The sequence below is a fragment of the Chamaea fasciata genome, unplaced genomic scaffold (genome assembly GCF_029207755.1).
Source record: "Chamaea fasciata isolate MVZ Bird 193981 ecotype frontalis unplaced genomic scaffold, bChaFas1.0.hap1 SCAF_1, whole genome shotgun sequence".
NCBI lineage: Eukaryota > Metazoa > Chordata > Aves > Passeriformes > Sylviidae > Chamaea > Chamaea fasciata.
Window position 1 is genome coordinate 121,238,457 of NW_027094086.1, and position 20,953 is coordinate 121,259,409.

At 40.2% G+C, this 20,953-nt stretch overlaps 1 protein-coding gene across 1 annotated transcript in view; it reads left to right on the forward strand.

Moving 5' to 3' along the window:
• The window catches only part of IGF2BP3 (insulin like growth factor 2 mRNA binding protein 3), a 112,471-nt gene extending 93,339 nt beyond the window's left edge, over window positions 1-19,132 (forward strand). The window contains exons 12-16 of the mRNA XM_066195734.1: window positions 8,095-8,214; window positions 12,266-12,340; window positions 15,272-15,403; window positions 16,527-16,640; window positions 17,574-19,132. Of these exons, the coding sequence (XP_066051831.1) occupies window positions 8,095-8,214; window positions 12,266-12,340; window positions 15,272-15,403; window positions 16,527-16,640; window positions 17,574-17,675 (543 nt within the window). The 3' untranslated portion in view covers window positions 17,676-19,132. The remainder of the gene's footprint in view (window positions 1-8,094; window positions 8,215-12,265; window positions 12,341-15,271; window positions 15,404-16,526; window positions 16,641-17,573) is intronic.
• The last annotated feature ends 1,821 nt before the right edge of the window (window positions 19,133-20,953 follow it).

Here is a 20,953-nt window from a genome sequence, read left to right on the forward strand (position 1 = left end):
CCAAATATTTTGTTACTAGAGTGTTCTGAGCTCCTTCAGGCCAGAAACAAAAGTAGGTCAGGTCCTCATTCTGTTGTATCTGGCTCCATCTCTGGTTTGTTTGTTAGTTAAACATGATGGAAAAATAAGTGATCTTTGTGTTTACCCAACCTGTTTTTCTGGCAACTGTCATGGAATCTGAGAGTAGTGCCTTTATAAACCAGAACTGATGAACTACCTGCATCTTCCAAAGCCACTGGTTTCATGGGCAACTCCTATGGGTTTTGAGTACCCATGTGGCCGCTGTGTCACATCAAGGATTTTTGAAGTGGAAGTGCTTCTATACATACACTTTTTGATGGTCATACAGTGTTGCAACACTGAATACCTATGCTTGCTGCTTGTGAATGACCAGCAAAATTCCTGCTTACATAGTTTTGCAATCTGTTCCTTATGTTGATTTCTGATTTTGGCCGTCTGTTCTGAATAAAAGGTGGCAGATTGCTTTTTTTGGCATTGTGGCCAGTCAGATTTTGCGAAAACAAAAAGTTCATGCCATGTTCAGAAATATGTCAAACCAGTTCCTGCTTGTGAAATGCCTTATAACCAGCCTGCCAGAAAATGTTCCTTCTCTGCTTCCATGATTTCAACTCCCTTATTGCTGGCTAGGCTCTCATGTCGGAAAAACTTCTGATATGTGTGATCCTTTTAGTGACTTCTTGTAATCTAAGAAGATTCCCAGTTAGAAGACCATTGTGATGAAAAGTACTGAATTTGAGAGCCAAGAAGCGGAATGAGTAGTACAAAGTGAAATGATTTTAGTGGCATCTCACTGAAGGTACTGGCCATTGTGCAAGAACCAGCTGCCTTTGAGTTTCAGGTATTGATTGAAATGCAGTAGTCCCCAAAATGGAAATGTAGATGGGCTGGCTCATTCTTAGATTTTCAACCAAGAGGAGAGGACCAGCTCAGCTAGATGGATAGAGGGCACCCACACATAATTGCTGGGGCAGATTGTAGGGAAAAGAGGTAGAGCTGCATGGCCTTGCCATGGATTGTGTGTCCCAGAAAGGGTCATGCCCTTGGCTCATCTAGTGACATGAGGGTTTCTCACATAATGCAGCAGTTACACTAAAGAGAAGCATCTTGGATTAACCTGGGGTTCATGAGAAGCTGAAACCCTGGCTGGATGGTGGCTGTACAGTTCATGGTGAAACCCTGGCTGGATGGTGACTGTACAGTTCATGCATGGTAATATGAGCAATGCTTTAGCGTGGAGATCAAAGTTAAAAATAGGCATTGCTTCTTTTAAGTTATTTTGCTGCTTCTTGACTGACTGAATTCAGCAGTGCAGAATTCTTCTGAGTACGGTCCTGGCTTTTCAGGCAGTGAATATGGCAGAAAGCTTTAGACTCTCAGCATGGACCTAAATCTGTCTGAAGTAAACCTAAAAATCTTAGAGGGTGCAGGGAGTTCAGGCTGCAGTTTGATCTGCACTGGCAGCACCACTTCAGCTCAGTGATTGTACAAGATGGTGACATGTGGTATCTGCAAGGATGTTATGAAACTGTAGATTGTTAGACCTATCTACTAAAACTTTGTTTTCATTAACGAGCCCCTTGTTTCCAATGAAGGCTTAAGCTTTTAGCATTAGTGTTGCAAAGTGAATACACTAGGATTTCTTTCACCATCATCTCAAGCTTATTTCATACCAGTGTGTTGAATCCAGCTAGAATGTCTTCAGGGATACTTGGCTTAATGTTCATTTCCCCTTGCTGCAAGTTTTTATTACTAAATAAATAAATAAGAGCATTTAATGTAGCTGTGGGCCAGGATAATTCTTCACAGTACATTGCAAAAACGTAGTTTAAATTTTGGCTTTGGATCTGGTACAGGATTTGAATAATATGATACCTCACTTCCTGACAAACTCAGGGTATTCTGAAGACCAAATGAGTTGTCTGCAAATCTGCCTTGTCTTGGTAATCATGGTTGTTGAGAAGGGGGGAGAATGGCAGGAAAAGGAACTTTTTAATTCAGTCACCTACTGTCTGTATTCATATACTTTTACAAAGTGGATTTGTTTACTATGTAAAAAAAAAAATAAACAAAACCCAGTATCTCGCTAGGCTAGATGGTAGCTCCATGCAGTCTTAAAACAGTTCTTAATTATTTCCCTCACAACTAAAAAACCTGATGCTGACTCAAAATGGATAACATGACTTTGTGACTTAAAATAAATGTCTCATGCTAAGGTAATTAATTTGCAGCATGAACCATAACAGGCTTAGAAACCAGGAAAGATCTGATTTTTCTCCCATTCATGTCTGGCTTAAAAGCCTATTTACTTCAGTGGGTACAATATTTTTAAAGATTTACAGCCTTATCCCAAACGTTGCCAAGGATTTACCAACCACATGCATTTGATGGAGGAAGGGGTCTGTGGAGACACTTACGCACAAGACTGGAAAAGATTTTGTACTCTTGGCAGGCTTGCAGAAAAAGACTGAGATTAATGCTCAAATTAACTTGAGGGTCATAAATTACAAACATGCCCCCTTATGAGCCCTGCCACGGGTAAGATCACACCCCACACTCATGGTGACGGAGGGGGAGCTGCAGAGTGACCTAGCAGCAGCATCAGCCAAAATCAAGAGAGGAGGGATTGTCTTGGGGAAGGACTGAGGAAGCAAACCTCTGTTGGCTTTTCTGTGTATTATTTGTTGTTCTGTGGTGTTCTCTGTTTTGTTTTTCAAATGCCATTCTTCAAATAAGAAGTCCATTCCCCCAGCTGTAGTTGCTTGGGACCTGCTTTTTTTGTCTACCACCCTCTACCTGGAGGGTCATAGCGTTCTTTTTCTGAGTTTTCATTCTTGTCTGGCTGTGCTATGGCTGTTAACCACGTGTGAGATGAGGGGCAATGCTTTTCCTTCTGACAGTCTAAGAGGTAAGGGAAAAGCTTTCCTTCTGTGTGGCTTTCTACATTTTGTAGGAATGATGCACCAGGAGTTGGCAGAGAAAAGTTGTAACAACCTTATCCTAAGGGCAAATGTTCTCTACAAATCTTTCTAACCCTGCAAGCAAGGATTGCAGAAAGAAGAGTGAATCTGCAGATTTTCTTGGCTGGGAGTCCTCAGCTTCTAGCTCTGGCGTGGAGCAGTAGCCCTCATGCTGAAGGACTAGTGGCAATATCCCAAGAAGGGGAAGAACCTCACTCCTGCTGAGGCTCTGGAAACCAGGAAATGATGACTGTGCTAAGCCAGTTTCTAAGAGTTAATGTGGTAGGGTTGGCAGCAGAAGGGAAAATCTCCTGTAGGGCTGCAGGGTCTGGCTGGAGCGAAGGGGATGATCCTGATGCCACCTGCAGTGCAGGGGCTCCAGGTGAGCCCAGTGTAATAGGGAAGCAGCCGTGGGCTACAGGATTTACCAACAGATGAGTTTGTCTTTGATGGAGGTGGTGGGAATTTAAAAGAGAAATATTAGAAAAAGAAAAGAAATAGCTGGTACGGACTGTTAGGCTAGGGACAGATGGCTGGGGCTCAGGGACTTGCAGGAGGTATGGAAGGAGGTGTATCCAAGCTGCTCCAGGAAAGGGCTGTGTTAGTGTAAAAAGTCAGAGCTAGTAGTGTGCTGCAGCAGTTGCTTAGCGTCATCCAGTGGGGTAGATTAATTGGCATGTCCCCGTTAGATCACCATTTTCAATCATGATTTAAATGAGCAGGCAGGAAATCTGATTTAAGTTGACTTATCAAATTTTACACGTGTAGTTTAGTTACCTTACAGTGGTCTGTACCTTCGCTTACAGTGAATATGTCTTTCGGTTTATACAAGGATGCAGTTTGCCATTTGCTTTGGGTAATGTATTTTTTTTCCCATTTTCTGTTAAAAAATGATGAATGGTGCTTTTCTTATTTGCTTGATTAATTTTAACTTCTGATTTTCATCAGGCAACATTTGGATGGAAATTGGAATCCAATTAATGAAAAAATCAGCATTTAAAATTGTTTTCATTAGTTCAATGTGCTGGATATAGACAAAAATTCCTTATCAACCCTGTTTTGTCACTAAAGCAGACTGATTTTTGCAGAAACAAAGCGAGTATTTTCAGCTGTTTATGAACTGAATTAATTGTTTCTGATTCCCATACTTTTGAAGAATCTGTTTCTTATATCAAAGAAATCCTGGTCTCTGGAACTCTTTTCTTAAAACACACCCCCCCTGAAAAATAACACAGAACCCCAGAACAACATAGATTCTCCATTGAAGTGAATGTCTCAGTGGTATCTTTGTGTCACAGCTACACAAGACAAAATTCTCTTATTCAGGTGGACTAGCCATGAGCCCATACTGCAAATATTGCTGGGATAGAAGAGGTGGTCTGTGTATCGCAGATACTGGAGAAGGTTACTTGCAAATTAGGGTGGATGTATGGGGCTATAAATCTTGGTGAACCTAGGCTGCTACTTTAAAAGATTTTCTTTCTGCATTCCTGTCAGTTCCCAGGGCTGGGCTGACTTCGAATAAAATATTTTCTTGGGGGGGGGGGGGGGGGGGGGGGGGGGGAGGAAGAAACTGAATGGAAAAGAGGAGAAAATTGTCCAGGAGACCTTACTCTTGTCAAAAAATATATACACATACATATTTTGGCTTTTAAATTGTAAGTGTATATTTAAGCAAACTTGGCTATAAGGGGGTGAACACTGAAGCTCAGATTTCACACAGTGGGAAATCAGTTCCCTAAATTTAGTGCTTCTAACATATGTTTAAGATCTAGGAATCTATTTCTGATATAACTCATGTTAGGAGTTCCTGGAAAGCTGTATGACTTATGTGGCATGGCGCGGGTAAGATTAAATTATAGCTGATTTTCTTCCATCCTGAGATCCCCAGAAGCATCTGTAAGATTGATGGGTGGTGTAGTCATTGCGTTATGTTTGGATGTTTCTTTTGCAGGCTAGGTTTCCAGTAAATACAAAAGGATTTAAAAATTATTGTGGGTAAAGAGATGGACGGATAGTAATTTGAACTTGGTGTTGTGATACTCTCGATAGCCTTAGTTAGTCTTGATTTCTGCCAGAAGGAAAAAAGAAAGAGCAGTATGGTTTTTGAGTGGTTGAAAATCAGTGTGCATAATACAATTTCTCCAAATCCTGTGTGATGTTATATAGGAGATGGAATTTGGTTATGTGTTTATGCCAATGTGCTACTCCAGACAAGAATTTTAAAAATTCCAATGTATGAAGAGTTGATTATTGACAGATTCTCCACTATTCCTTAATAAACATGTATCACTATTACACTAAAATGCAAGTTTAGTATTAAAAAACCTCAGTCACATAAGAAATAATTTTTAAAGGATCCTTTAGGAAAAAGGATCCTTTTGAAATGTATCAAAAAGTCAAAACTGTGAGGAGGGATGGGAGGAAGGTGCTACAGTGAGCTGATTGTACAGTTAGAAGGCACTTGTACATCTACTCTCTTGTGTTGCCTTTGCCGCCCATGTTTCGTGTTTAAGGGTGAGGCAGCAAAAAGGAATTTTAGTGGTGAATTGAATCCAGCCAAGAAAGTGGCTTGAAATCAAGCTTTGGGAAGGAGAGGGGGAATACTGCTCAGCAGGCAGATGGGCAACAGAGGGAAGGCAGGAAATATATGCAAACAAAAATAATGAAGTCTGACTTGTTTCTATGGTACGGAAATGTGTCTGGAGGTGGGTTTAGGTAGAAACTGTGTAAATTCTTGAAAACCAAGTCAAGTTTGATTCGCAGCAGTGTTGTCGTAATTAGTTGGAAGAGGCTGGCTGGAGAAGCATGTGAAAGGGAAAACTTCAGCAGTGGATTTTTGCAGGAGGTGTGGAGCATGTGTGGACAGTTGAATATAGGGGTCAAGAAGAGGAGTAAGCAAAGGGATGGGTAAGCTGTCAGGATTGGAATGAGGGGTTGCCTCTACACCAAGTGCAATGGGTCTTTGCAACAAAACTGGAAAAACCCAAATGCTTCATGAACTGGTAACCATTTAGAAATAGTTTTTTGATGTGCTAAGATCAAGTGAGTACCTACAGTAGCATTTCCAAATTACTGGAAATCTTGCTGGATTCACAGTGAACATGTAAAAGGACTTACTATGACAACACTCAGGATGTATGTAGTAATAAGAGGAGAATGTGAGTAATCTTCTGGAACCGGGTTTAACATATATACTGAAGTAACTGGTATGTTTCATTATAAGTATGTAGTTTTGAAATAATTTTAAACTGATCTGTAGGCAGATTAAAAGGGGTGCTCCCACCTTTTCCCATTCCCTAATTGTTGTTGCTTCCTCTCTTGGTCACAGACTGCCACTTGAGTGTTGCTCTGGTTATTTGGGTCAGGGACTTACTGCCTGCCTAAAAAATCAGCTGGATCTGCAAACCTGCTGGCCTCAAAGCACACAAGGCAGTGGGGAGGCTGGGTGTGGAGGGCTGCATTCATGAGGACTTAAACCAGCATGAAATGCCTATGAATCCTAATGCCTTGTATGTGTGAAAACACCGGGTGAGCTGTGCAACTGTTGCAATTGCCTAAAGTGTTTCTGTTCCCAATATCCTATTTTGGGGTTTCTTCACCTGGTACGTGGAGCTGTGCCTGGAATTCATATCCCCTGAGGTTACAGTTGACTCGTGTTTACCGAAAATGAAGTGGTAAAACTTGGAAAGAAGCATTTTGTTCTGATTTGTTTATGGTTAATGCAGTGGGACTTCGCCTTGAAAGACTTAACCTTGAAAGAACTTAGTGAAATTTAAAAATAAGTGGGGATGTTGTTTTTAGGGTTGCATGTGCTTTTTGCTTTGTGTTGCAGATAGCGGTGTGGGGGTTTTTCTGAAAATATCATAGAAAAAGCTGTTTTGGTGAGCTTCTGTACGTGCCTGTATCCCTACCAAAACATACAGCAGAGCTAACCTAAATGAGCTTGGTTGGTCCCACCTGCTCTGCTTGCTGGTGCTCAGTGCTGGTCTGCCTGGTGGGTACTGTGAAAGCAAGGATGAGGATGTCTCTGTTGTCTCACAAGACCTCTGCACAAAAAGGACTTGTTGGCTTGTCTTCTTGAGGATGAGGAAAACAAGTTTTGAAAATAACATGAGGGGGTACAGAGATGAAAAACTTTAGAAGGAGAGGTGTGTAGTGTCTTAAATACCTCCAGTTTAAAGAAAAGCTTGTGTGAAATGCTTTTTAGTGGTAACCCTGATGGAAGTGGATGGACCGATGGTCCAGTAGCGTAGTGTGTACTCCATGGTGTTACATTCATCTGGGACAGGCTCTCCTGAGGCTGCTAACATAGCTGTGACTTACTGTGGCATGTGCAGCCCTGCAGTCAGATCGTTGCTATGCGGCACGTGGAGAGGATCTCGAGTACTAAGTCATGCTCTTCAGCTGGGGTTTCTGCCTGAAAGCAGTAGGAAGATGCCGTGATGCCTGATATCCAGTGGGTGCAACGCTGGGGTCCTCTCACTTTTAAGAAACACGGTGTATAATTTACTAGCCCGGTTGAGGACTGCTGCCAGGGCTCCAACTGTTGCATAATATTACACAGGAGGAATCACTGGCAGATTTCAAGCTGGCTATCATTCCAGATCACTCCCACGCAAAGGAAATTGTAGCATATATGTGACTCTGAGGCTTTTTGTACTGCTCTCAGCACAATCTAAAATTAAAAATATAACTAGGAAACTAGAAAGAGTTTGCCTGCTCAGGCTGTAGTAGCCTTGCTCTGCTTGTAGTAGCTTTACCTGCAGGGTCTTGCATGTGGAAGAGAATCCAGACAGCGACAGGTAAGGGTGAAAGCCTCACAAAGAAGCAACACCTCAATTGTTTTTTAAAGCTCTAAGCATTAAAATTTGTATTTTATACAAAATGAGTATTTTATACAAGATGAAAGAATCCTCTTTTGGCTCAAACTGGTTTTCTTGTTCTGTGGATTTTGTGATTCCTAAAAGAAGCCAGACCCTTAATACTCAGACATCACAGGGGGAAATCTTATTTCCCCCTCATTTCCATGCATGCCTGCTCTGTACCCATTTTCCTGTCAGTCTGATTCATAATGTTCAAAAACATTCACTGCATTTTTCCTTCTTCCCCACAGCAACAGCCCGAGTCTGAAACTGTTCATCTGTTCATCCCAGCCTTGGCAGTTGGAGCTATTATTGGCAAGCAGGGACAGCACATCAAACAACTTTCTCGTTTTGCAGGCGCATCTATTAAGGTATTATACACTAACTATAACTTTCTGCCTATTCTACGTGACACTTTCAGCAAGTTTGCACAAGCCGTGCTTTCGTGAACATCCTCCCCCACTCCATGCTTAGAATGTGATGTGATAAATGGTACATTTGTTTATAAATCATCTTTTAATCTTCCTTGAGACAAGATAATTAGAAGCATGTTTTCAAACGTCTCCTGAGGTGTGAAATATAAGCTGCAAAGAAAACTACTTTGGTGGTCTTAGAAACAGACTTGTGCCTTAATGATGCAGTGCTTGAAGGCTTTCTCCTTGCTTTAGGTAAAGTGAAAATCAGTGGGGTAAATTCCCCTTCTAAACACAGCAGCACTGTTGAAGTTTCCTGTTCTCGTGGCTGCCCTTGCTCTGTTCCAGATGGATTGGTCTGGGCTGTCAAGCTCAAATGGCTCCACGCTGAATTGTTCGTGTTGTAAACTTCACCCATGTGCTGCTCCTGGGGCAAGTCAGTTCTTAAACAGCACATTTACCCGGTGATCAGGCTTAACATCCAGCTGTTTGTGTATTTACCACCTCAGTGTAGCCAAGAACAAAATGGTTTGCAGAGAGTGACCTCTAATAGAAGCTTGAGTTTTAGTCAATTTGGTGAAATCTTTCTTGGCTGTGTACAGGGGTTAGTACCAGCTACAGTCATAGGAAGGCCTCAGCTTCTGGCCACTAATGCCCTTGTCACCACAAGTATCTTCTCTAGACGCTTGAGCATTGTTTTCCTTACAAGTAATATTTTCGACAGTTTATGCTGTAAAGATAATGTTTTGGCCTAAATTAAAAAAAGAAAAACAACAACAAAACAACCCAACAAAACTTTAAGAACGCTACATTTAAAGTACAGTGTGTAGTTTTAGGATGCTGTTAGATGGATATTTTACTGCACAGATAAAACAAATGTTTTCTTCTTAGCCCTCTTAACTTTTGTTTCAGGGAAGTGATATGTTTAGTGAGTGCTATGGCAGGGATCTGCCCGAAGTCTGGGGCACAGGGCAGGAGCTGGCTATGCTGAGTTGAGCTTGGTGAAGCTGAGCTTGGCTTGGAAGTTGTTCATCTAAGTATGCAGAGCAAAACAATTGGGGAACCCTGATGAATGAGTCTTGTGTGTGGTTTGCCTAGTGCTGATCCATTTATTGGCCAGTCAACCAATGACACACTGCCCAACTCCATCCTTTTTTGAGCAGAATGTTAAATAGTTTTACTACTCAGATTGTTTATGTTATTTGAGCACTAATAACCATATTTTTAGGGGAAAAATGAAACAGAAGAAAGTGAGAGATATCAATATTTCTTTATTAAATCTGTGTTGCGTGGGGCTGTGATGTATCACCTGTATTTCCTCTTCCCCTCTCCATTCCTGCAGCTTGTATCTAAAGTTTAAGCAGTGTATGGAAGGTACTGCTAGGTGGAGACAGAAATGTGAAACAACCTGGACCTCCAAGAACCCGTCCAAACTAGTTCTTCAGTTGGTCCTTGGAAGAGAGTTTAGTGGAAAGGGAGTTTCCAATGTTTCTTATGCATCTGGCTAACAGTGGCCTCAGGCTTCCTCTACTGGCTGGCACCCCTCTACCCCATGCATTTAACAGTTCTGTATTAATTTAAATTCAGGTTAAAGTTTTCTCAAGCTCTGGTCTTTTGTTCCTTCAATAAGAATAAAGTGAAGACAATTTCTGTGAAAATAAGATTAAATCTTAATGAAAGTATACAGATACAGAGTATGCTTGCAAAATTGGGAAGTCGCATTAGTACTTATCTATTAAAATAATGAAACTTCACCTGTAATCTGGCTGAACAATGTGGAGCATCAGGTTTGCTTCTGTGTGAAAGTATTAAATATGGCAACTGGTAAATTATTCAAAACTTATAAATTTCCCTCATGTTGACCACCTGCCCTCTCTCATAACTTTGGAGTGAAATAATAAATTAAGGATCAAGGAATCGGTGCTTTTAGCTGAGAGTTGGGAATGCTGCCTGAGTAACTTCTAACTTGCCAAACTGCAGTAACCGTACTTTGTGGAGGAAGTAAGTCTGTGCATAATGCTTGTTTTGCGTTGTGCTGTAGCTTGTTACAGCTGAAAGTGATTTATATCCTCCTGCATCTTCTCTGTGCTTATGCTGAGCTTTTTAGATCTGGTGAAACTTGTCACCCACGATGTGAGACTAAACTGCAGATGCACCGGGGTTCTATACAAGGCTGCAGTGTTCAGGCTGTCACCTCAGCGGTGTACGTGGCTCTTGCTGAGCTCAGATTGTGTCCCTGTGCTGGGGGTCACTGCTTGGAAATGCAGGCTCACTGTGGGACTCCAGCGACTCAATTATTCAGCAAAAGAGCCAGGCAGAGATTTGCGTTGTCTGTTACCCACCCTGTGCTACACTGCTGGGACCTGTTGTGAACGACTGTCATCTCCTTGGTTATAAATTCCTTCCAGAGCAGCCTTTCCTGATGAAAGCTGAACCTTGTGGGGTTTGGGTGTATAAAGTTTGTGGCTTGGCATATAGAAGATTGGTTGTTTTCTGGTTGGGAATGTAAAGTTGTTCAATCTCAGAAGTTAAATTCACCACTTGTATACTATTTGTACGTATATAACTACTTTTTCCAAGGGCAGACAGACAAAATTAACCCAGTATTCTCTTAGGTTATCCCTTCAGACATTGAAATGTTAGTTGGTATAGTTGGTTTCTTTTGCAGCCCTCAGCCATGTTTTACCCCAGCTTCTGAGAACAAGATATTCTAGGATAAAATCAAAGCAAGATACATCCCAGAACATTTAGACACACATAAGACATAACGAAGGCTTGATGGAAAATATTTTTCCTAAAATTTTAATGGAGGTGCTGGTGTTCATTAAGAAAACTAGAGGTGACCGAGAGACAAAACTGTCCACTTCACACAAATGACGATTGTCAGGCTAACTCTGTTCAGTCAGCTGCCTCTAAACATGCCCTGAAATTTTGCCCCTCTAAAATACTTGTTCCAAAGAATGAATGGATTTAGTCTGTGCTTGTTCTTACCACAACGTCACGTCATATAAATGTACTGCTGTAAAATTAATGTGTATTTTTAGATATATCCAATTGGAATTCATAAGTAGTAAAAAATAGATATGCACACCAGATAACTAGTATGTAATGCCTTCTCCATCTTAGGGTACAATATGAATAATGTTATAAACTTTCCTTAGCAAAATTCTTTCATGAAAATGATGCCTGGTGACTGGCAATTTGTCTGAAATAAACTACAGCTGTTAAATATGAATAACATCCCTATGCCAACAGCTGAGATGAAATTCTGTAGTGTTTAATATATTGCTCATTCAACAGCAGCTATGTAATACTAGATGCAACAATGGAAATGTCAGTTGTGATAAACAAAAGATTCATTTGGAATGTCAGAGGCTAGTTTGAATTATTCAATGCCACTGGAGTCTGAGAACAACACCCACAGAAATCTTACTGTTGTGGTGACATGAACTGCTAAAGACCCTACAGGCATCTCTGTCTCAGCTCTGGTGGAGCTTAATTTTTATTTTCGTCACACATTGTCCAGTATAGAGGAATGTTTTGGATGTGATTAGTTACAACAGTAAAGTGATCTTCTGTTCTCAGGGGAATGGATGCAAGCTTTTGTTAATGAGCAGAACTTGTTAGAAAGACTATTCAAGCTTAGTGGGTAGGGATGAGAATCTCAGTTTATTAACCAGATTTGTCTTTTTGAAGGCTACATGTCTTACATCACTCATAGCCACATAAAAACGCCATGTGGGATTCTGCCATGTGTGGATGAGTAGCTGTGTCTTTAATTTTCAGAAGTAAATTTGCTCAGGGTGGTTTAGCCAGTTTCTCCATATTTCATTACAGCTAATTAATGCACTTTAAAGAGAACAAACCCGTCATGACTGAAGTGTGATGCTGCTGCTGTAACGAATAATTTTTCACTCCTGAACAGAATGTGAGACTGAAATGGGGAGGAGGTGGCTTTAAACTATTCCTTCAAAAGACAGCTACCAATAGCTATGTTTATCCATTCCAGATTGCCCCTGCTGAAGGACCAGATGCTAAGCTGAGAATGGTTATCATCACTGGACCTCCAGAAGCTCAGTTCAAGGTACAACATACAAAAACTTGTCAGTATGTATGTAGTGGCCTTTGGACCCTAAGGGACAATACTGAAAACAAAACTCTTAGTTCCAAGCACGATTTATTCAGAATTTTAGTAAACACTTGGGTTTTGCTTTCCTTTTGCTGAAAGGTGTCTCATAGGAATATGAATAATACAGTACTATTAGAGGTCACATTCTGGTCACCTGAAAACTTGTGGGGGTTTCATGCAAGTAGGAGTCAAGTATAAAAGTAGGAATCTAGCATAAAAATATGGCCATATTACGTTCCTGAATGTCTCTTCTATCCATAAGCACCTTTGAATTGAGTCTTTTAATCTGTCTTGGTATGTGCAACAGTTTTCTGTGCTTAATTAAAATAACAAAGGTGACAAGATGAAATTAAGTCTTCCCAGGTTGCTGTTTTGTGCCAAATGGAAAATTCTTTTTGGGTAGCTCTACAGATAAATGCAAGATTTCTAATTGTATTTCCACTACAACTACAAGGAGATAATCAACCTGATTATCCCATCTGTGTTCAAATTAAGTTCCAGAGTGGCCTTCTGCCTTAAATATCATGGGATAAATCTAGTTACCCCAATAGGAGTTGACTGTGCTAGGAGTGATGCAGGCTGCTCAGTGCAGCAGGCTGGCACCATCACAGATGTGGCCTGGAGTATGTAGAAAATCATTGGAGAGTTTGTCTCTTGGCATTGTTTTCTTGCCTGTTCTCAGTTTTGATTTTGTATTTTTGCGTCAGGGCATCTTGCAAGAAGGAGGTGCACGAACTTCAGGGGTATCAGTTTCATTAATGCCTTTAGGAATTTTGGAAAATTATCAGGGCAGGTATTTTGCAGTGGTAATAACAAACTTAGATGCATTTGAGATAGTTGCTCAGTTACCATATGCATTTGAGATGCCATTGAAGGCAAAAGATGACTTGGAAGCTCTGTCTCCTTGATATTTTCTGTGTGCATGTGGGTGGGGCCACAAGGGATGTTTCATATATCGGGTACTCTTATGGGAGTCTGGGATCCCACAAGGATCAGCACAAGGTCAGATACTGGCTATTCTTTCTTTTCATCAGATATTGGTGCAGTTAACCTCAAGGAGTAGCATGCCAAAGGAAATCTGGACATCCTTTACCCTGATGTTTTGTGTAGGCAAAGGCTTGTCCTCAGATTTCCTCCCCAAGATAAACTGGGAGTCCCATTGGGTTCTTCAGGCAGCTCTGCTCTCCAATCTGACTCATGAAAGGAGGAAAGTGTCCCTTTTCTGCACCCCATATGCAGGTTAAAACCACATCACTCAGTCAATACTTTACACTTGAGCTCTGCTTGCAAAGGTGCATCAGTGTAGTAGCACAGTCAATGCTCCTGGAGTATGCTGGTCTTATGAAGGAAAGGGATTATCCCTTGGGGCTTTATTCAGCTCCAGACCTTGTAGACTTTTAGCTGCTCTTTGAGCAATGCCCTCTTGACTGGGATGAGCAGAGGCAGAGCTCAGTCTCTCCTTTTATCACTACTGTTAACCTGAAGCTAGCCTTACAGCCAGGTCCACACTTCATTAGTGCTCTCCTTAAACTCTGGTTAAGAAGGGTCTCCTCTCTTGGGACAGTGGTTACTGGGGCACCAAGAATGTAAATTGGTGCTCAACAACTTGAAGAGGCAATAGCTGTTGCTCAGATGAGTAATGAGCTCTTGGAGAGGCAGTGTTATCCCAGAGCCTGTGACTTGGGCATCCTTTTCTTACTTCATTGTGCTCTGCTCTCTGTCATTCATGTTGCTGCGAGCTGCAGTGGCTGCATCCCTTTCTTCCTCAGCTGCTGCAGCAGTCTGAGGATGTTGCAGTGTGCAGGGCTGGTTGTTAGCAAGACAATGGGAAGGAAACATGCCACTGTTCAGAGCCTCTGCTGCAGTGCTCCCTGAAGTTCAGGCATCCCTGTGACACAACCATTCATGCATGTCTGTGTTGCCTTGGATCTGGGATATATGAAAGTGAAGTGGAATCTAGTGTAGACAATACATTTTAGCCACCAGTTTACTGTGCAGCGGCTTGCAGCCCAGTTAGGTTGTTTTCTTTCCTAAAGACCTTTTCAAGAACTGAAAGATTGGAGACACCACATCCCACCTTTCTTTATAATTTGGCAGTAATGTACGTTCTATTGAAGCATCTGGGAGCCACAGAGTAGAAGATTTGGTTACCATTTCTCACGAATTCACAGATAAAGGGCTGTGAATAAGGAAATAAATGTGTTTAAAAATCAGCAAATTTACAATCTTGTATATGTCTCAGTGGACGTTCTTCTTGCTATCCAGCACTTGTGTGTTTCCCAGAAAAAGGAACTATGTGCTAGTTGGAATAATACTGTTCCCATGGTACTATTTAGATCTGGGCAGTTTGGTTTTTTACTTTGGAAATATGAGCAAGTGCAAATTTATTTATTTTTAAACAATATGTTGTAATGGATTATAAAAGCAAGCTCTTTGCTCCAATTTGAGTCCACATCCCATGACTTGTTGGGGGTGTTGTGGCTTTTTTAGTTTAGCATCCTAAAAAGAACGGGCTTCTGAATCAATTAGTTGCATTTTGTGCTTCTGGGTGTAATATAAAACTTCTGCCTGACAGTTCTGCTCTCCACCACTCTTTACCTCTACAGAAATGTGATGGTTTCTTTTAAGGCAATGTATCTACTGAAAAGCAGAATAATAATGGTCACTGTTAAATTGCTGTGTGGTTCCCCGGTTTGTCAAGCAATCTCTAAAGTTGGACCCTGGTACTTCCTATTTTGGTACGAGGACTTTTTTTAGAAAAAGAGTGTATTTATTAGGGACAATACTTTGTCAGGATTGTGTACGAAGAATTCTCCTTTCTGTGAAATTTCCTAACATTAACTAGATTCCAAGAAGAACATTCTCTAACTGAAAGCAATTTTGCAGGCTCAAGGGAGAATCTATGGAAAACTTAAAGAAGAAAATTTCTTTGGACCTAAAGAAGAAGTGAAACTTGAGGCTCATATAAAAGTGCCATCCTATGCTGCTGGTAGAGTTATTGGTAAAGGAGGCAAAACAGTAAGTAGCTGAAATTAAACCCTTAGTGCTGCTTAGTTATGTTTCATATTCAGTGTGTATATACACATAGAGCTTAAACTTTTAGCTAAACTAGTTCTTTGATGTTACATTAAAGCAGGAGCTATTTTCTTAGCTGTACTTGTTACATTTTCTTTTTTTCTACTGTGAAGTTGAAGCCAGTCTTAGGATGATTTATTTCATTTCTAAATAAGTGGTAGGAATTTAAGACATGTTCAGACCTCAATATTGCAAAAAAAAAAGTGTACCTTTTCTTTCTTTCAATTAAATTGATGACATTTCTTAGACTCAGATTGTTGTACAAAGTAACGTCACTGAGGATTTTAAGTTCTCAAAAGGTGCTGGTGTTTTGCTGGTGCTCAGGTATTTTCATACGGTGTTAAGTCAGGAGCTAGATGATATTTGCAAAGACACGATACAGTCTTGAGTGTCCATCCTGAGCGCAACAGGGTCTTTAGGTCAAGTGTCAGGAGGCAATGTGGCCTCTTCCATTACTTGCAGTGGAAAGAGGTTTAAGGACAAACATGTCTGAGAAGCTGTTCATCTAAAACTTTAATTACACAATAAAATGCCTTTCTAAATTAAAGTTAGTTTTAATGAGACAAAGACTCTAACCTTACCTCTACTTAACACTGTGGAAGCCTGATAAGCTGCTGAAAATAATTTGAACAAACAGAACTTCTCTACTGTTCAGTCTGAAGTTCTCCGTCTTGTGTAGGTTTTAGAAGGAAATGTTTATAAATACTCCGGCATTTTTCTTCCCTATATTATATGATTTTTCTGACCTTACACTTTTAAACCTAACTGTAAATACTGTGGCATCTATTTGCTTTTTTAAAGTCATGTATTTAACACCTTCTGTGTGTTGTGTTTGGTCTTTAAAACACTTCTACAAACCCAAAGGACTTGGTGCTAATTTATGTTGAGACACAAGAGGCTCATCTTGCAGAGTGCACACTGCTGCATAAAGATGCTTTCTGTTAGTGAGGGGTTTTTAAAAACATAGCTTAGAGGATGATGTTTCAATGGTCGATATCTTTGAGGCTTGGTGGTTGTATAACATTCATTAGTTTAAAGTTTTCTGACTTCTACTATCTGTTTATAGGTAAATGAGCTTCAAAACTTGACAAGTGCAGAAGTTGTAGTCCCTCGTGACCAGACACCTGATGAGAATGATCAGGTGGTTGTGAAAATAACTGGTCACTTCTATGCATGCCAGGTAGGATGACTGCAATGATTTTCTGTATTGCTTTGACGTTTGCATGGCCTTTCTTTTATAGCCATGTGCAGGAGCCAAGGGATGGAAGACTTTTGCTCAGGATACAGAAAGCACTGCTTGCCAGGCCTCTCTGGTTGTGTTGCTGCAATAAACTTTCCTAGTGCCTGTGAGAGAGATTCATAACGATACTGCATGTTTACATATGCAAAATAGTCTCCTTAAATTCTTCTGTCAATTTATGCAGGCTCTGGCACTGCTAAACTTTCAAATCAAAAGAAAACCTAAGTTGTGATTGGGCTGAAATTCAGAAGGAGCAGAGACACAAGCCATATCGTAGTATCTGGAAAGAATGCACCCAGATATGTAATTCATCCACATTGCCCAATCTGTCGATTTAATATCATATGGAAAAGGATCTCAAGATTCCTTCCTTCACTTAACTTAGACTCATTCCTTTTGATACTTTGCTGCAGGTGACTTGTAGTTCAGAAAGGAGATGGGGGGCTGGGAAATCCTGTAAGTCTGACCTGACTGACTGGTTACCCTAGTGTATAAAAAATTTGTACCCTTTTTATTAAAACAGTGGTTCTTATGAAACATTATTATTTTCCAGAGGAGTAAAATGAAAGCTGTAGCTTCAATAAGTTCAACATTGGTAGTCATCTTCCTATTCTCATGCTTTCTATATTACAGATGAGAAAGCTGACCATGCAAGTAGTTGTGGTAGGTGGAAAAGAGAAGAAAAATTAAAATTTAGGTTGTACATCATGATTAATCTCAAGTGTATTTTAATTAACAAATAGTCTTGTCAGTACTAGAAATTTAGTCATTCCAAATTTTCTTAATCCCAGTAGCATCTCTTGTTGGTTGTAAACAGCAGTCACTGCAGCATGACATCATGATGGGTTGTTTCTTCTTCTTTGTGTCCTTCAGCTTGCTCAGAGAAAAATTCAGGAAATACTGGCTCAGGTAAGAAGGCAGCAGCAACAGCAAAAAACATTGCAAAGCGGACAGCCTCAGCCAAGACGAAAATAAAGGTTTAGGAAATGGCCCATCAGAGACAGATGCCAGACCAAAGACAGACTGTGTGACAGAGAGACAGGTGGTGAGCACCTGTTGAAGTTTTATGCAGAAGATCCACCAAGCCAATCACCTGTTCGAGGACCAGGCAACCGTTGAACGCTGTCTCTGAGAATGTATTCTTTAGGCTCTCTCAAACTTTTGAAACCCAGCTTTAAAATAAGGACCCCTTCACTTCCCTTTTGTTCTATTCTCACAATTTAACATAAACTCGTTAGTCTTTTTTATTGTTCTTATTATTCCCCAACAACTTTAGAACTTGGTTTAATGAAGCTTTCTCTTCTGAGTTCACTGGTTAAAAAAAAAAAAAAAGAAAAGAAAAAACCAACAAAAAAAAAAAGAAAAGGCATTGCTCTTATAGGTCCAGTTGTAAAAGAAGAAACACATTTGGAGGGTGGGATTGTGGGTGGGCTAGGGTTAGAGCAAGGGTATTGACAAGAGTTTAAGTGTTAGTCCCAATGTTGAAACAAGTGGCATTTTTTAAAAAGAATTTGGTTGCATTTTTACATAACACTGCCATGAATAACCTAAGGGAAGTGTTGAATGGTGTTGGCCAGGGCATAAAAAGATAAATATGCATTTTACTAAACTACCTCAGGCATTTAGTACCTCAATGAGAAATTGTTCCTTTTTTGCTTTTTTTTTTTGGTATTTTGTATACTTTATAAAGCTAATAGTTCTTGAGCATTTTATTTTTTTAAAAAAAATTAAAATTTGATCAGCCACCAGCCAGGAGTACTACAGACTTATCGGGGAAAAATATAGTAGAGCACTTCTAGCTGCTGGCTGATGGGAGTAAGGTGGGTAAAAAAAACACAGCCTCAGATTTCCTGAGGGCTTCAACACCATCATTTGTTTAAAAAAAAATTAATGAATGTTCAAAAGATAGTGAATGATGCCAACATTCTGATAGCAGCAATGCCGTTTAGTTTTCTTTTAAGATGGGATGAAAAAGTTTGTGACGGTACTTTTTTGGGAACAGGACAAGGAAGTGATGGCAAGAGGCTGGGGTTGGGGGAAAAATTTAGAAGGCTGCAAGAGGCTGAATTTTTTTTTTGTGCTACTTGATTGAATGCATGAACCCTTTGTGCCTTTGACCATCACTACCTAATAATGCTACATTTAACCATTTGCAGCCCATTTGGACTTTGCCATTTTGTTCAAAGAGCAAGCTTCATCTTCAGTTTGATAGAACACTTGATCTGCCGGAGCATTTTTGAGGCCAGGAGGGTCTCTGCTCTCTGCAGATCACATCATACTGCTTTCAGTTACCACGATGGGGGAAGGTCAAACAGTGTTTGATCACATTGAAAGATAATGAAAGGCTAAGTTTACATATCCAGCCGCTGTTATGGGCCACACTAAGCCACTTTGAAGGTTTGAAAATGATTACAAGGAAAAAAAAAACAAAACAACAACCTCTCTAGCCTGGCTTATAATAGATGCAGCAGGATTTATGCACGTTCTGCAACCAACCATTAGAGGAGAACAAAAAAAAAAAATGTCAAAAGGCAGGGATAACAGGAAAGTTACCAAATTTTTTAATTTCCAAATGTAATTTGAATGATGATTGTGGTAATAGTGACACATTCAAGTTTCTACAATAAACTTCAGTCTACCTCAGTTTAAGAAAAAAAAATGTGGCAACACATGGTGCATAAAGACTGCTGTGTGTGTGTGTGCGCGTGCGCGCCTGTGTGTGTGTGGTCGACAGAGCCATGCTATTACCTCTGAACCTTTTTTTGTGATGTTTTTTGTGCATGAGATGATCAGAATCACCATGCTGCACTGATTTGAGGGGCACAGCGAGCAAAAACATTTGTTTCATCATTTTGTTATCTACCTCTTAGGTTCATGTTGAAATAGAGGCATTACTACATAGACTAGATAATTTTCCCAAAGATCATTGTTGTACAGATTAGATAATTTTGAAAATGGTCTGAAGTGTTTTTCCTGCATCTCTTCTTTACTAATTGGTTTAAAAACCACAAACTTATGTTGTAGTTTTAGCAAAGAAAAATGAGTTTCTTTTCCTTTTTTGACAGTGACCTTCATCTAGCCTTTAGGATAATTTTTTTTTCTTACAATGAATTTAAAATTACTGAAGTATGGAAAGTACATAGCATTTTAATTTTTGTTGAGGCTTAAGTCAGTCGGACGTTCCTTTCTTAACATTTGAGAAGGATTTGACTTCATTATTTTCCATTAAAAATTACTTTACAGATAGGCGCTGCATTTACATCTGCTGATTTAAATACTGTCATCTCTCTTAAATTTCTAGACTTAATATGGTATCTCATGTTTTTCTTTTCAATTGAGACTTGGTAATTTGGAGTATTTGGGAATAGCTAGAAAGTAAATACTGTAAATGATTTCAATATCCAGAAAGTATGGATCATTTTTCATCTGTAATGTGCCCCCCAATGCAGCTCTACTTGCCAGATGCCTCTGAATGGAATAAAGAGTTTAACTCCTATCATCAGATAAAGTTGTGTGGTGTTTTTTTAAATGAATGAGGCATAAGGACAGACTGTCCTGAGTATTTGCAGTGCTTTGATCAAGTTGGTTTTCTGTCCATAATAACTGGTTAAGGATGAGCGGTAACCTACAGGTAATTCCATAGCTGCTAGGACAGCCAGGTTACAGTATTTGCACTTCCCAAAACAAGCAGTGACTTCTGTGGCTTGTAATTCATTTTGTCCCTCTCATCTAACAATGCCATATAGTCTGTAGGACAACCTTATGGGTTCGTGGTTTGCCTTGCGCCATTCACTTTAGGCTCATCTGCTGTGTAAAGGAATGTGGACTTGACAGTCCTGACTGTCAGGGCAAACATGAAGGCGATCAGAAATGCAGTAATTTTTTGGGGGGGAGAGGGGAGGCAGTTTTTCACCCAGTCTTTACTGTGGTGGTCCTGGAGTGATGAAGCTTTGTCACCAGTGTGGCCGTAGAAGCTTGGACAGCACTACCAGTCACACTGGCAAACAAATGTGCTGACAACCTCTCACCCCAACCATGACCACCCAAACACACCACCTGCCAGTGAGGTGGTATCACCTCTTCATTTAGATCCTTGTTAACATTATTTGGAGTAGAAATGAGACCAGATGTTTAACTGAATGCTTACACACGAGAAAGAGGAGTCGGGGAATGAGGGAGCATCATGAATTACACAATTCTCTATCTTTTCAAAGGGAACGGGGAAGCCCAACTTGTTTTCCAAACTCATTCAA